Raw genomic sequence first — 15,899 nt, 5'->3', positions numbered from 1 at the left:
TGAGTCAGCTCTTCACATCAGGTGGCCAAAGTATTGGAGTTTCAGCTTCAGCATCAGTCCTTCCAAAGAACATCCAGGGCTGATCTCCTTTAGGATGGACTGGTTGGATCTCCTTGCAGTCCAAGGGACTCTCAAGAGTCTTCTCCAACACCACACTTCAAAAGCATCAATTCTTCGGTGCTCAGCTTTCTTTATAGTCCAACTCTTACATCCATACATGACTGCTGGAAAAACCATAGCCTTGACTAGACGGACCTTTGTTGGCAAAGTAATATCTCTGCTTTTTAATATGCTGTCTACGTTGGTCAAAACTTTCCTTCCAAGGAGTCTTTTAATTTCATGGCTGCAATCACCATCTGCAGTGATTTTGGAGCCCCGAAAAATAAAGTCAGCCACTGTTTCCACTGTTTCCCCATTTATTTGCCATGGAGTGATGGGACTGGATGTCATGATCTTAGTTTTCTGAATACTGAGCTTTAAGCCAACTTTTTCACTCTCCTCTTTCACTTTCATCAAGAGGCTCTTTAATTCTTCTTCACTTTCTGCCATAAGGGTGGTATAATCTGCATATCTAAGGTTATTGATATTTCTCCCAAGAATCTTGATTACAGCTTGTGCTTCCTCCAGCCCAGCATTTCTCATGATGTACTCTGCATAGAAGTTAAATAAGCAGGGTGACAGTATACAGCCTTGCCGTACTCCTTTTCCTATTTGGAACCAGTCTGTTGTTCCATGTCCAGTTCTAACTGTTGCTTCCTGATCTGCATACAGATTTCTAAAGAGGCAGGTCAGGTGGTCTGGTATTCCCATCTCTTTCAGAATTTTCCACAGTTTATTGTGATCCACACAGTCAAAGGCTTTGGCATAGTCAATAAAGCAGAAACAGATGTTTTTCTGAAACTCTCTTGCTTTTCCGATGATCCAATGGATGTTGGCAATTTGATCTCTGGTTCCTCTGCCTTTTTCTAAAACCAGCTTGAGCATCTGGAAGTTCACGGTTCAGATATTGCTGAAGCCGGGCTTGGAGAATTTTGAGCACGTGAGATGAGTTCAATTGTGCAGTAGTTTGAGCATTCTTTGCCTTTCTTAGGGATTGGAATGAAAACTGACCTTTTCAAGTCCTATGGCCACTGATGAGTTTTCCAAATTTGTGTGTGTGTGTGTGTGTGTGTGTGTATATATAAATATACATCTGACTCAGATAAAAGCCAGAAGGAAATTGTTTAAAAATATAATCCCCCATTCATTCATTCAGTCATTCAGTCATTCAAACATTTGATAAATCAGCCAGCCAGCTGGTTTCACAGTAACCAAATATCAAGGGGCTACTCTATCAGAGGCAGCTCTTTCAGATGTTGTTTAAAGGTCTCTGAGGAAAGCCTCATGATCCAAAAGTAAGAGAACCAAAGCTTTGCTCTATTCTGACTTCAAGATAACCTTCCAGATACCAAATCTGGTGCAACACCGTGATTTCTGCAGTCTCCCTGTGGTTTGCCTCTGCAGACTCTGCCTGCCTCTTCCACCCTCCTTTGTCTGGTTCTGAGCTACTTCTTTTCTCTCTCCGCCCTCTCCTCCGGGTGCTCTGATCACTGTCCTGGATTTAAGCACCACGCGGGAGTGCTCAATGGCTAAGTCGTGTCTGACTCTTGTGTGACCCCACAGGACTGTAATCCACCAGGCTCCCAGTCAGTGGGATTTCCCAGGCAAGAATACAGGAGCGGGTTGCCATTTCCCTCTCCAGTGGATCTTCCTGGACCAGGGATCCAACCCACATCTCCTGCACTGGCCAGCAAATTCTTAACCACTTAGCCACCAGGGAGCCCATTTAAGCACCATCATCATGCTAATATAATTACTCCGAACTGCGTCTCTGCAACCCTCCTTTGCCCTTGACTCCAGATTTTACATCAAACTGTTCACTTGGCTCTATTGAGAAAGGAAATCTCTGGCCCCGCACTGGGCCTGGCACCTGCCCTCAACAAGAGATGAGGCATTCCTAGGGCCTGTGCTGGGTTTGCCATCTCATGTGGCCGTATATTTCCCTTCTTCCTGCTCCACAAGTGCTGTTCAGTTCTGCTGAGGTTGTATGCTGATGGCTCTCAGGCTCACCTGAAGCTCCAGTGTTTCAGATTCCTTGGTGAAGTGGGGAATCCTTCCACTGCACACTAGCAAGCTGCCCTGGGCAATTGCTGCTGAGAGACCTGCCCACCCTGGGGGATGGACGCCCTTGGCTGGAACTGATCTTGCACTGGCCAGAAGCGTGAGGACAGTGCTGCTTCATCCAGGGCCCAACCGCCTTGTATTTTCCTTGGTGACTCCAATATTAAGATGCAGTGGGCAGAGTACTTAAAGCCTTGCTGGAACTGGTAACCAGGGCACTGTGCTGGGTGTGATGGTCCCTGTAGGTTGAATGAATGGATCTCCACTGCAATGTCACACAGACACATTAAGGTAACCAAAATGGTATTCTGATCAACGACCTACACTCAGGTGTTTTTAAAAAAACATCCCCACCATTTACATCCCCACCAACAGGAAAAAGAATGAAATAATGCCATTTGCAGCACCATGGATGCACCTAGAGATGATCATGCTAACTGAAGTCAGTCATACAAAGACAAATACTACATGACAACACTTAAATGTGGACTCTAACTAAATATTAATAATACAAGTCAGCTCACCTACAAAACAGAAACTGAGTCAGACGTCGAAAACAAAATCGTGGTTCCCAAAGAGGAGAGGTGAGGGGGTGGTGAATGAGTTTGGAATTAGCAGATACATACTACTAAATACAGGTGTTCTCAGTGGCTCAGTGATAAAGAACTATCTGCCAATGCAGGAGACGCAGATTCGATCCCTGGGTTGGGAAGATGCCTTGGAGAAGGAAATGGCAACCCACTCCAGAATTCTTGTCTGGGAAATCCCATGGACAGAGGAGCCTGGCAGACTACACAGTCCATGGGGTCACAAAGAGTCGGGCCTGACTCTAGAGACTAAATAACAACAACTACTATTACATATATATATATATATAGTAAACCACAAAACTTTACTGTGTAGCACAGGGAACTCTATTCAGTATCTTGTAATAACCTACAATGGAAAAGAGCCTGAAGCTGTACATCTGAAACTAACATACTATTATAAATCAACTATAGTGAAATAAAAGCAAGAGCAACCAAAAATAAACCTCCATCTATCACCGGGTCTTCATTGTCTCTGCCCATGGCGCCATGCACCCTGTCACCCAAGATGGAGTCTGGGAAGCTTGCCCTCTTTTCCTGCTCGCATCCCTAGTGGGATAAGTTCCATGATGCTGTCCCCCAGTTCACCTTCCATCTTCCCTGTCCCCTGTTCAGTCTGGCCCCTGGACCTGCTAAGAGCCACCTAAGTGGTTTCCCAGCATCCTGTCTCTTCTAGTCATCTCCAGCTCACGTCTACACAGCAACAGTGTGCCCATCAAATCAGTACAGCCCTCTTCTTAAACCTGGCTTATTTTCTCAGAACTACAACCTTCACCACCCACCCCGTCCTCAGGACTATAAGAGCTGGCTCAGGAATCTCTCCACCCAACCTCACTCATTCTCAGCTCACACGCTGCTCCAGCAACAAGGTTCTATGTTTACCTTGTCACTTCCTCAAACATGCCAAATTCTTCCCTTCTTAAGCCTTTGCACATATTCCTCTCTCTTTCTGGAATGGCATCGTTCCATGCCACCCACTAATACCCATTTTCACCTGGTTGGATCCTGCTCATCCTTTCAATCCCAGCATCACTGTCACTGCCTCAGAGAGGCTCTCAACTGTCCTCACCCCATAGGAGGTTTTATTCCCAGGCCCCTGTTGCTGTCGCGAAGTTGTGTCTCTTTGGCTCTTTGCAACCCCATGAACTGCAGCACGCCAGGCCTCCTCGTCCATCACTGACTCCCGGAGTCCACCCAAACCCATGTCCATTGAGTCGGTGATGCCATCCGACCATCTCATCCTCTGTCGTCCCCTTCTCCTCCTGCCTTCAGTCTTTCCCAGCATCAGGGTCTTTTCCAAAAAGTCGGCTCTCTGCATCAGGTGGTATTGGAGCTTCAGCTTCAGCATCAGTCCCTCCAGTGAATATTCAGGGCTGATGTCAGTCCTTTCAAAGCACTGACCACAAATGCTGATTTGCTTACTTCTGTGCTCAGTGACCTGCGTCTTGCCTCCATCTTGGAGTGTGAGTCCTACTCACACTCCAAGTTGGGCAGCATCTGTTAGTTTCAGCATTGAATCCCTAACATGATCCTTGGTGCACAGCTGGTACCCAGTGAAAACTGGTCGAATGAATGAAGGTTTAAAAAGAGGAGGATGGGGATGAGAAAAGTAAATATTTTTTCCCAGCGTGGTGGACAAGGGTGTTTATTCCTCTCGTGCTGTTTTTTGGTTACCCATGTTGTCAAAGGGACAAGGTCTGTGGTTATGATTTCCTCAGTTCAGGAAGCTTCAAATCTTAAAAATATGCTCTTCTGACTAAGAAAGGAAACAGGGAACTAATCCAGGAAGCTAAATGGCTGCTTTCCATTCTGGAGTTCCGGAGCCTACCTCTGCATTTTTAATGTGTAATTATGTGTCATCTCCTCTCATGCCAAGTTGGGTTCATCACCTTGCTTCAAGCGGTTGACTGGATGGGAGGGGGGGCAATTATTAAAGCACTCGCAAATTTTTCAGCGACACGGAGGTTCGGCATCTTGAGATTACTTCCCTGTAAATAAGATGATCTCCCCACTGTGGTCACACACAGAGTGACTGCAAGACTCCTGAGAAGGTGAGCGAAGTGGACAAGCAGTAGCTGCTGGTGAGATTCTAGGGCCACTCCGAGGTGGGGAGAAGGGGCCGTTGGATTGTTGAACTCCCATGTCCTGGCCCCCCGTCAATGCTGTCCCACCAAATAGCAGGTAGAAGCACTATTTCTCCTTTTTGACAGGTTTGGGTGGCACCCTTTTGAGGCTTTTACTGGAAATAGCATCCATTAGACAAACTCCTGCTGAGAACAGAAGTGTCGACCAGGCACCGTCCACTCTCTTGGGAAAGTGTCCTGTCCAGCAGCTGATGGGGCACCTTGGTCGTGTGACACCAGTGTTTCTGTTCCATCACCACCCAAGGGAGAACTCCATGTCCAGTTTACACTTAAACCATAAGATGAAAGTGTTAGTTGCTCAGTTGTGTCTGACTTGTTGTGTTCCCATGGATTGTAGCCCACCAGGCTCCTCTGTCTGTGGAATTCTCTAGGCAAGAATACTGAAGTGGGTAGCCATTCCCTTCTCCAAAGGATCTTCCTGACCCGGGGATAGAACCCAGGTCTCCTCCATTGCAGGTGGACTCTTTACCATCTAAGCCACCAGGGAAGCATCTAAGATGAAAACCATCCTCTAAAATCTCAGCATGGACTAGCTGCCACCTCATTCCCTGAGCCAGTTCTTCTCAGGCTTTTAGATAAGTGTGGCCCTCAGAGAAGTCCAGGATGGGCTGCTGCAAGCTGTCCTCAGGCATGGAAGTCAGGGAAGGAGGACTGGTGGTTAGGGAGGAGGCTGGGAGGATAGGGGAGACCAAGAACACACAGCGAGTCTGGAATGAGCTGGGACATTCAAGGTGGAGAATGAGAAGCACCATGTTGGACAATGGGAAAGGCCAGTGGACTTGCTGGCCAGGCTTGGCAGTGGGCCTCCAGGGAGGATGACCTCCACATCTCAGGAGAGGGGCCTGCTCGGTGGGACTGGGTGCCCTGATGTTTGTCAGGGCTGGCTCAGCCTTCCCAGAACAACAGTGCAGGTGGAGGTGAGCATACCTAGTATGTCTCACCTGGTCATACCCTACTGCTGGCTTATAGCTTGCAGTCCTGATTGGTGAGGGTCCAATCGCATCACTGCTTCAGAATGTTCAATATCCTTCCCACTTCTGGCAGTGGCAAAACCCAGCATTTTTAGTGTTTCTTAAAATTCAGTTAACATCACAATCATATGAAAAAATGCAGATTTCCCAACTCCTATCCAAAAAGATCTCACCCAACTCAGTAGACCTGTTGGGGCATCAGAACTTACGTTTTATAAGCTTTCTGGGTGATCCTGGAGTGCCTGAAAGTTTGGGATCCACAGCATCACAGGCCATGATACAGTAAGACTCCATTTTCCACTAAGGGGGTTGGTCCTGCTGCAGGGAGGTGAGAGCTAATATATAATTAATAGGTGTAAGATCAGGAGGGCAGCTGGCAGACATACCCAGGATCCTCTGAGAAGGCACTATTTACAACAGCTAGGCCATAGAAGCAACTTAGATGCCGGTCGACGAATGGATATTACTCAGCCATAAGAAAGAATTTGAGTCAGTTCTAGTGAGATGGATGAATCTAGAGCCTGTTATACAGATTGAAGTAAATCAGAAAAACAAATTTCATATATTAACGTATATATATGCATAACATATGACACATATTTACACTAAGATGACATTGGGCTCCTATGGGTCCCAACTTTGTCAAGCAACAATGGATTTCTTTGCTCAAGCCACTTATGACTACATTCCTGAGCCTCCAGTGTTTCTTATTTATCTGCCTAAATATGCATTTTTTCAGCTCTCTTCTCTTATGAACCCATCTTTTCATTCAAACCAGATGATGCTCACTGTAAATGTGTATCACAAATGAGGGCCAAATATGGAGAAGACCTGAGCAAGAAAGAAAAATTCTCACAAGAGTAATATGTGCTTCTGTCCATAGCATTACCAGGAGAGCAGGGGCTGGTCTCGTTCTTGTGAAGAACAACACAACAGCACTTGGTCCAAAGGAAGTGAGCATACAACCAACTGCCCCCAACTCCAGCCCCAGATACATGGCCCAGAGACAAAGAGGTGGGGAAAGAAGACTTCATCAGCACTGTTGGTGGTGATGGGAAGGAGACTGTCACCTGGGTGTCCATGACAAGGGCACCAAGAGGTGAGATGCCCACACACCTCATGGAAGATGGAATGGCCATCAGAGGCACCCAGTGCTCAGAGAAAGAAACCAACTGAGGTCTGTAACTCAATGCTAGTCTGACTCTTTGTGACCCCACGGACTATACAGTCCAAGGAATTCTCCAGGCCAGAATACTGCAGTGGGTAGTATCCCACTCCAAGGGATCTTCCCAACCCAGGGATCAAACCCAGGTCTTCTGCATTGCAGGCAGATTCTTTACCAGCTGAGCCAGCAGGGAAGCCCTAAGTTAGAAGTTCAGTTCAGTTGTTCAGTCGTGTCTGACTCTTTGCAACCCCATGAACCACAGCACACCAGGCCTCCCTGTATATCACCAACTCCCGGAGTCCACACAGACTCTTGTCCATCAAGTCAGTGATGCCATCCAACCATCTATCTCTGTCATCCCCTTCTCCTCCTGCCTTCAATCTTTCCCAGCATCAGTCTTTTCTAATAAGTCAGCTCTTCACCTCAGGTGGCCAAAGTACTGGAGTTTCAGCTTCAACATCAGTCCTTCCAATGAACACCCAGGACTGATCTCCTTTAGGATGGACTGGTTGGATCTCCTTGCAGTCCAAGGGACTCTCAAGAGTCTTCTCCAACACCACAGTTCAAAAGCATCAATTCTTCGGTGCTCAGCTTTCTTTATAGTCCAACTCTTACATCCATACATGACTACTGGAAAAACCATAGCGTTGGCTAGATGGATCTTTGTTGGCAAAGTAATGTCTCTACTTTTTAACATGCTATCTACTTTCCTTCCAAGGAGTAAGCGTCTTTTAATTTCACGGCTGCAGTCACCATCTGCAGTGATTTTGGAGCCCCAAAAGATAAAGTCAGCCACTGTTTCCACTGTTTCCCCATCTATTTGCCATGAACTGATGGGACCAGATGCCATGATCTTAGTTTTCTGAATGTTGAATTTTAAGCCAGCTTTTTCACTCTCCTCTTTCACTTTCATCAAGAGTTTAGTTCTTCTTCACTTTCTGCCATAAGGGTGGTGTCATCTGCATATCTGAGGTTACTGATATTTCTCCTGGCAATCTTGATTCCAGCTTGTGCTTCCTCCAGCCCAGCATTTCTCAGGATGTACTCTGCATAGAAGTTAAATAAGCAGGGTGACAATATACAGCCTTGACGTACTCCTTTTCCTACTTGGAACCCGTCTGTTGTTCCATGCCCAGCTCTAATTGTTCCTTCCTGACCTGCATAAAAGTTTTTCAAGAGGCAGGTCAGGTGGTCTGGTATTCCCATCTCTTTCAGAATTTTCCACAGTTTATTGTGATCCACACAGTCAAAGGCTTTGGCATAGTTAATAAAGCAGAAACAGACATTTTTCTGGAACTCTCTTGCTTTTTTGATGATCCAGCAGATGTTGGCAATTTGATCTCTGGTTCCTCCGCCTTTTCTAAAACCAGCTTGAACATCTGAAAGTTCACGATTCACATATTGCTGGAGCCTGGCTTGGAGAATTAGAAGTTAGAAATACAGACACCCAAAGCGATGGCAATGAAATGCTGCTGTAGTCGCACATCTGCTGCCGTAGTTTAGTACACGTAAGGTGCTGATCCTGGATGGAGAGCTTTCAAGGTCAAGGCTAAGTCCAGATATTGGCATTTTCAGTGTTTGCAGGTCACATGGCTTGATTTCCTGGGTGTTTCCCAGATAACTCTGAGAGCTGGTACCTATCATCAACCTTCGAACCGTGGTTCTTTCCAGGAGACAGGAAATGGAAGTCTAGGTCCATGAATATGGTTCCAGTTGCCCAGGGCCCGTCATATCAGCCTGCTTTTGTCTTTAGAGATGGCCTGTCTTCCTGATGTTCCTTTATATTTTCAAGTTATTCATGCACTAGAAGTCCTCTCCAAGCTACTCTTCACAATGAACTTACTGATATTTATGTAACATTTGTATTTTCCCCTTCAAAGCTTGGGCAAGTCATGGACATTCTGCCCCAGCAGAAGTCCCATGATTCTTGTTCTGAAAATGACTGGTATCCATGATATTTCGACCATATACTTTTTTTCTTTGACCATGCCAGTTGACATGTAGAATCTTAGTTCCTCATCCAGGGATCAAACCTGTGTCCTCTGCAGTGCAATCATGGAGTCTCAGTCCCTGGATGGCCAGGGAAGTCCTTGACCATATGCTTTTGAAAAGCCAACAAATTATGTGTGCCATGGCTGATTTTCCTCTCCCTCAAGAAAGTACTATTTTCCATGAAAAGATGCTCAACATCATTCTTTATTAGAGAAATGCAAATCAAAACTGCAATGAGGTATCACCTCACACCTTCAGAAAGGCCATCATCAAAAAATCTACAAGCAATAAATGCTGGAGAGGGTGTAAAGAAAAGGGGACCCTCTTGCACTGGTGGTGGGAATGTAAATTGATATAGCCACTAGAAGAACAGTATGGAAATTATTTTCTAAAACTACATTATGACCCAGCAACCCTGCTATTGGACATATAGGCTGAGAAAGCCATAATTGAAAAAGACACGTGTACCCCAATGTTCACAGGAGCGTTATTTACAATAGCTGGGACATGGAAGCAGCCTCAATGTCCATCAGAATGGATAAAGAAGGTGTGGGGCATAAACACAATGGAATGTTACTCAGCCACAAAAAGGAATGCATTTGAGTCAGTTCCAATGAAATGGATGGCTTGTTATACAGAGTGAAGTAAGTCAGAAAGAGAAAAACACAATTCGTATATTAAAGCATACTGGAATCTAGAAAATGGGTACTGATGAACCTATTTGCAGGACAGGAGTAAACATGAAGATTTACAGAACAGACTTTGGACACAGTGGGGGAGGAGAGGGGATGCATTGAGGGAGGAGCACTGACATATATATACCACATGTGAGACAGAGCCGGTGGGGAGCTGCTGTCTAGCACAGGAGCTCAGCCTGGTGCTCTGTGACAGCCGTGAGGGCTGGGGTGGCATGAGGGGGAGCAGGGAGGTTCAGGAGGGAGGGACATATGCGTACTTGTGGCTGATTCATGTTGTTGTATGGAAGAAGCCAACACAATATTGTAAAGCAATTATCCTCCAATTAAAAAAAAAATGTACTGTTTTCAAGGTTAGCACAGAGAAAAAAAGAAGCCTCTTCATGCCTCCTTCTCAGCTAAATGGTTTCTCCTGTAGCTTGTCTACACCAAGCCCCAGTGCAGTCACAAAGGACTCCTGAGAAATTTCCTCAGCGTTATAGATCACAAAGAACCTTGCCATCAAACGGCAGCCCCAGAGCAAAGCAGTCCAAATAAGAAATGTCTCTCTGCAGTATCCCCCTGGCCCCTCCCCAGCCCACAGAAGACTTCTTGCCCCAACTCTGCGATAAGAGTGCATATGTCAACCAGTTCAGCCTGTCCTCTAGCTGTGACCTTGGGCAAATTCCTTCACCTCTCTATGCGTCCATTTCCCTATAGGTAAAACAAGACTAAATCGTTGAGAGGGTCTGGCAAGGGATTCTGGAGACAGAGGCCAGCCCAGGCCAGGCATGGAGTGAGTCATCAGACAGGTTGGCTACGGCTCTGTGTTGACAAATCAGGGAGAAAATGTCCCTTGGAATGACCCCTCCCATCCAGCAGGCCCCTGGGAAGGAGGGACCGTACCTTTACAGCGGGGTTGCTCCCCCGTCCAGGTGCCGTTGGGAAGACACACCACACTGCTGGGCCCGACCAGCCGGAAGCCGGGATTGCAAGTAAAATGGACTTCGTGATCCACTAAGTACTTGCTTCCAAACTTTCTGCCATCCAGAGGGGCATTCAGAGCAGGGCAGGAAACTGTAAGGAAGAAAGGAAGGCCCACAAGCATTTAGACATCATTCTGGATTACAATCCTTAAAGAAGGCTGAGTGCGGAAGAACTGATGCTTTTGAATTATGGTGCTAGAGAAGACTCTCGAGAGTCCCTTGGACAGCAAGGAGATCCAACCAGCCAGTCCTAAAGGAAGTCAACCCTGATATTCATAACGATGAAGCTGAAGCTCCAGGTCTCTGGCCATTTGATGCGAAGAGCCCACTCACTGTAAAAGCCCCTGATGCTGGGAAAGATTGAGGGTAGGAGGACAAGGGGGCAACAGAGGATGAGATGGCTGGATGGCATCACCGACTCAATGGACATGAATTTGAGCAACCTTCAGCAGATAGTGAAGGACAGGGAAGCCTGGCGTGCTGCAGTCCGTGGGGTCACAAAAAGCCGGACAAGACAGAGCAACTGAAGGGCAACAACTGCCTTACAGTGGGCTTCCCCAGTGGTTCAGCAGAAAGAGCCAGGGCAGATGCGGATCTGATCCTGGGTCGGGAAGACCCCCTGAAGAAGGAAATGGCAACACACTCTAGTATTCTTACCTGGGAAATCCCACAGACAGAGGAGCCTGGAGGGCTATAGACATGGGGTCACAAAAGAATCAGACATGACTCTGTGACTAAACAGCAACAAACTGGATCACAAAACTTCTCACCCTCAGCACCCGCAGGCTGAGTGCCTGCTGCAAGCTGTGCACTGGGCTCCACATCTTATTTTGTATCAAATGTTTTGGCTGCACCACAAAGCTTGCAGGGTCTTAGTTCCCTGATAAATGATCTAACTCAAGCCCTTGGCAGTGACAGCTCAGAGGCCTAGCCACTGGACTGGCAGGGAAGTCCTTGGACTGCACATTCAAAATACTACGTGTCACTGAATACTCAGAGCACTCTTGGGCACAGGTAATGCATGCCCGCTTGGTGACAGATGAGATCATGGCTTAGACACACTGTGGTGTGCAGGGCCTGGCAAAGTGGGAGGGTGGGAGCTGGGGCCCCTGTAGGGCCCACCCACTCATTGTGCTCTCTTGGAGCCCCAGCCTCCCCAGGGTCTCCTTGGTTCTCCCAGACAGGCCATACTCAGCCCCATCTCCAGGCCCTGGTTTTTGCCCTTTTCCCTGCCTAGAATGTTCTCTCCCCAAGGACTGCCCATCTCTGGCGGCTTCTCACTATCTAGGTCTTGACTTGAACGCCCACCGCTTTCCAGGGTGTTCTTCCATCATGTTCCACTAAGATTCTTCCCCTGCCCATGAGCTCACTTGGCTTTCTTCTAATGTTTGTAACTATTGGCATTATCTTATCAACGTGTTTGTTTGTACATTTGATGTCAGTCTACCCCTCAGAACTTCCAGTGGGGCAGAGACCTCGCCTGACCTCTTGTCTGGTCTGTATCCCTGTCACCAGCTTGTAGTGAAGGCCTGGTAAATAATTCTTGACCAAATGAATGAATGAAAAATTGTTTATTGTATTCTTACTGTCTGCCAGGCACCCTATTAGGAGTTTGAGACAATTAGTGAACAAACAGATGAAACTCAGCTCTCAGGAAGTCTCCTTCCATCAGGGAAGACACTCAACAAGCAAGATCCACAAGCAAATGGCAGAGTGTGACAAGAGGTGATAAGTGCCATGTAGAAAGTAAAGTAGCACAGGGGAAGCCAGAGGAGGGGTGTGTTTTGGGATAGTGGTCAGGGAAGGCCTCCTTGGGACAAAGAGCTGAAGAAGCTAAAGGCATGACCATGCAGGTATCCAAGGAGGATAGAGGGATCAAGTTGGTGCGAAGGCCCTGAGATAGGGATGTGCCTGGCAAGTCTGAGGAATGTCCGGGAGACCGCCATGACTGCAGCGGGGTGAACAAACTGGACAGCAATAGGGCATGAAAACAGAGAGGCAATAGGGAGTTAGAGACAGCAGTGCCGTGGCATCCCAGAGGAGAGAAAAGGCCACGTAACTTGCTCTCAGGGTGCAACAGGGCTGGAGAGGGGTGACGGTCCCTGTTCCTCCCCAGTCTGCAGCCAAGCTCCACTCGTGGTCCACGCTGGTCTAAAGGAAGGCTGCCCCAAGTTGGGACAGCTTGGGTTTGGATTTGTCTGAGCTGGAAATTCAGTCACTTCTAACTCGTTTTTAAGGTAAGATCCAAATGTCATTTGTAAAAATACTTTCAGGGTTTTAGACAGATGAAAACAAAGCTGTTGCTTCAGCTGTGTAGGCTGTAGTTTGTGATAGAGAATGGCTCAGCATCTACTAGGCGAACAGCATCTGTCCACACATCGCTCCAGGGGCGGGGGAGCAGCCACTTGCATCTCTGCCCCATATCCCCACCCCCCTGTCCTGGGAGAAGAGTGGGAGCCGGTTCACTCCCTGAGGACGCTCAGTGCCCTTTGGGTTCTGGGGAACATTTGACGATTGACACGTGACCTTCTGTTAGTGAACTTCCAAGTGAGCACCCACAGTAATGACCTTGTGAGCAGAAAGCCAGGCGAACCCAGATCCCAACACTTGGGCACCCCCAGCTCGCTGCCTTAGTCCCTGCAAGTACACGACTTTATATTTCTCTTTGAAAAATCTCCTACTGCATTGTGCTGAAGAGGATTTAAAATGCTTTGGGGGAAAGGAGTAGGGTCTCTATGGGGAAGAGACATTTTTAAAACCTTCAAAGAAAGAAAACTTACCCACTGGAGCAACTCACAGGCAAATGGTATCAGAATGGATGGAATCATATCTCCACATGGCTCCATAATGCAAGGATCAAACCTGGGTCTCCTGCATTGCAGGGGATTCTTTACCATTTGAGCTACCTGAGCAGGCCCCCATGCATGTCAGCAGGCTTAGTGAATGGGTGTGCATGTGTGCTTCAGTTGTGTCCAACTCCTTGTGACCCCACTGACCGTAGCATGGCAGGCTCCTCTGTCCATGGGAATCTTTAGACAAGAATACTGCAGGGGGTTGCTGCACCCTCCTCCAGGGGATCTTCCCAACCCTGGGATCGAATCCACGTCTCTTGTGCCTCCTGCATTGGCAGGTGGGTTCTTTACCAAGAGCACCACCTGGGAAGTCCCAATGAATGGATACAGATTCAATAAAAATCAATTTTCAGGCATTTCCCAAATGGTAGCCAAAGGATTCTGTTGGGTGGGAAGACATGTCCCTTGGCTGGTTCATTTCATCATGATCGTCTCTTGGTGAGCCTACAGGGCCTCCACCATCCCAGAGGATGTAACGTATAAGAAAGAGCTCAGCAGGAAATCAGTCCTGGTGATTTGGGGACGTTATTGGAATGAGGCTGCGGAGATAAGTTCTAAAGCTGATGGACTGTGAAGTTTTCAGGGAAGAAAGGCTGGGAAAATAGGAGGGAGATACTCAGAAATAAACCAGAAAGAAGGCCAAGAATTCTTTGGTACTGGAAATTATTCTTCCTGATTCCCAAGCAAATGACCCTTTAAAAAAAAGAAAAGGTAATTTTCCTTCTAACTGCAGTGTGATCTGGGGCAAGCCTCTGGCTTCCCCTGGGCACCTGTCAGTGCCCTTTACCCTGCAAGGTGGTGCTGACAGCTGCCCGCTCCCATGTCCAATGCACGAGGGAGACAAAATTCACGGCAGCAATTCTTTAAAAAGAGAATTGGCCACTTTTTTTTTTTTAAGGTGTGTCCTGTGGGATCCTGGTTCCCTGATCCCAAACCCATGACCATAGTGCAGTCTTAACCACTAGACCACCAGGAATGTCCCAAGAATTGGCCACTTTAAAAAGGTCTCACATAGCTCAGGGAAAAAAGACCTTGAACCCAGCAGCAAGAAGATTAGTAATCTAACCATAGCTATGTTTCTTTTTAATATATACATATGCATATATGTGTATTTATTTGGCTGTGCTGGGTCTTAGTTGCAGTACATAGGATCTTCAGTCTTGGCTACGGCATGAAGGATCTTTTTTTTCAGTTGTGGGATCCAGTTCCCTGAGCAAGGATCGATCCCTGGTCCCCTGCATTGGGATCGCAGTCTTAGTCACTGGACTACCAGGGAAAACCCCTACCTTTTCTTTTCTGTATTCATGGACAGGGACCTTAAAGATGGGCAGGGCAGCTGTAGAAATTCCCTTCTGCAGGCTTTTCTTGGAAACTCCCAGAAACCCGCAGGCACTCTGATCCCATGAAAACAGGAAGAACCAGTGCGGTTGAGCCTCAGCAGTGAACAAAATCCCCAGAACAGAACCCACTATCACTAACTCACGTTTCTTGGCCTCAGTTTCCACATCTGCAGCCGAAAGGAGGGATGCCACACTGTGACAAGCCCCAGCGAAGGCCGCGGCCTCTCGGCACCTTGGAAAGTGTGAGGCCTTTGGCCACCAGGTCCAGCTCTGCACCCATGCAGCCAAAGAAAACAGGCGTTGACTCAGGGCTGTGGAGACTCTAGATTTGCTACCAGAGTCTGCAAAGGTGGAAAATCCAACCCAGGAAATCCATCTCACACCACCAAGGAGGCCCTGGAGAAAAGCATCTTAAGTGAGTGAAGACATTAGATATTCCTCAAGCTGATGATTTAAACAAATATATGGCAGCCCTACCCAACCCCCCATAACCCCGTGTGCATGTGAGCACTCATGTCTGACTTCTGCGACTCCATGTATTGCAGCCCGCCAGGCTCCTCTGTCAATGGGATTCTCCAGGCAAGAATACTGGAGTGGGTAGCTGTTCCCTTCTCCAGGGGAATCTTCCCAACCCAAGGATTGTACCCAGGTCTCCCATATTGCAGGCAGATTCTTTACTGCATGAGCCACCAGAGTCATCATGACTTAAACAAACATACAACAGGCTCCCTGACCCCTGTCACCCTGAGGAGAGGCCAGAAGAAATGCAGCCACCCATGCCAGGACTTGACAGCGTGCAATCCATCACTGGGACAACCAGGAAAGGCCCAGTGTCTGTCAGAGTCCTACCCCAGGGGAGGGGGTCTGGGGGCAGGGGGAGGACAGCAGGGGAGGGGGTCTGGGGGCAGGGGGAGGACAGCAGAGACAAATGCAAATTGCCCTCAGCAGCCCCTCCATCCCAACCCACGGCACTAACAGGGGGCTCATGGAAAAGGAATAATTTTCACGCCTGGAAAACAGAAGCCAGT

General features: G+C 47.6%; 1 protein-coding gene across 2 annotated transcripts in view; it reads right to left on the bottom strand.

Annotated features, from left to right (window-relative positions):
* Positions 1–15,899, bottom strand: part of FBLN7 (fibulin 7) — a 57,665-nt gene that overhangs the window by 17,602 nt on the left and 24,164 nt on the right. For both annotated transcript variants that reach the window (XM_060412437.1, XM_004006187.5), the window contains one exon: positions 10,600–10,770. In XM_060412437.1, the coding sequence (XP_060268420.1) occupies positions 10,600–10,770 (171 nt within the window). The remainder of the gene's footprint in view (positions 1–10,599; positions 10,771–15,899) is intronic.

Source organism: Ovis aries, chromosome 3 (genome assembly GCF_016772045.2).
Source record: "Ovis aries strain OAR_USU_Benz2616 breed Rambouillet chromosome 3, ARS-UI_Ramb_v3.0, whole genome shotgun sequence".
NCBI lineage: Eukaryota > Metazoa > Chordata > Mammalia > Artiodactyla > Bovidae > Ovis > Ovis aries.
Note: the sequence above shows the minus strand (reverse complement) of the source record. Positions and strands in the feature narration are given on the sequence as shown.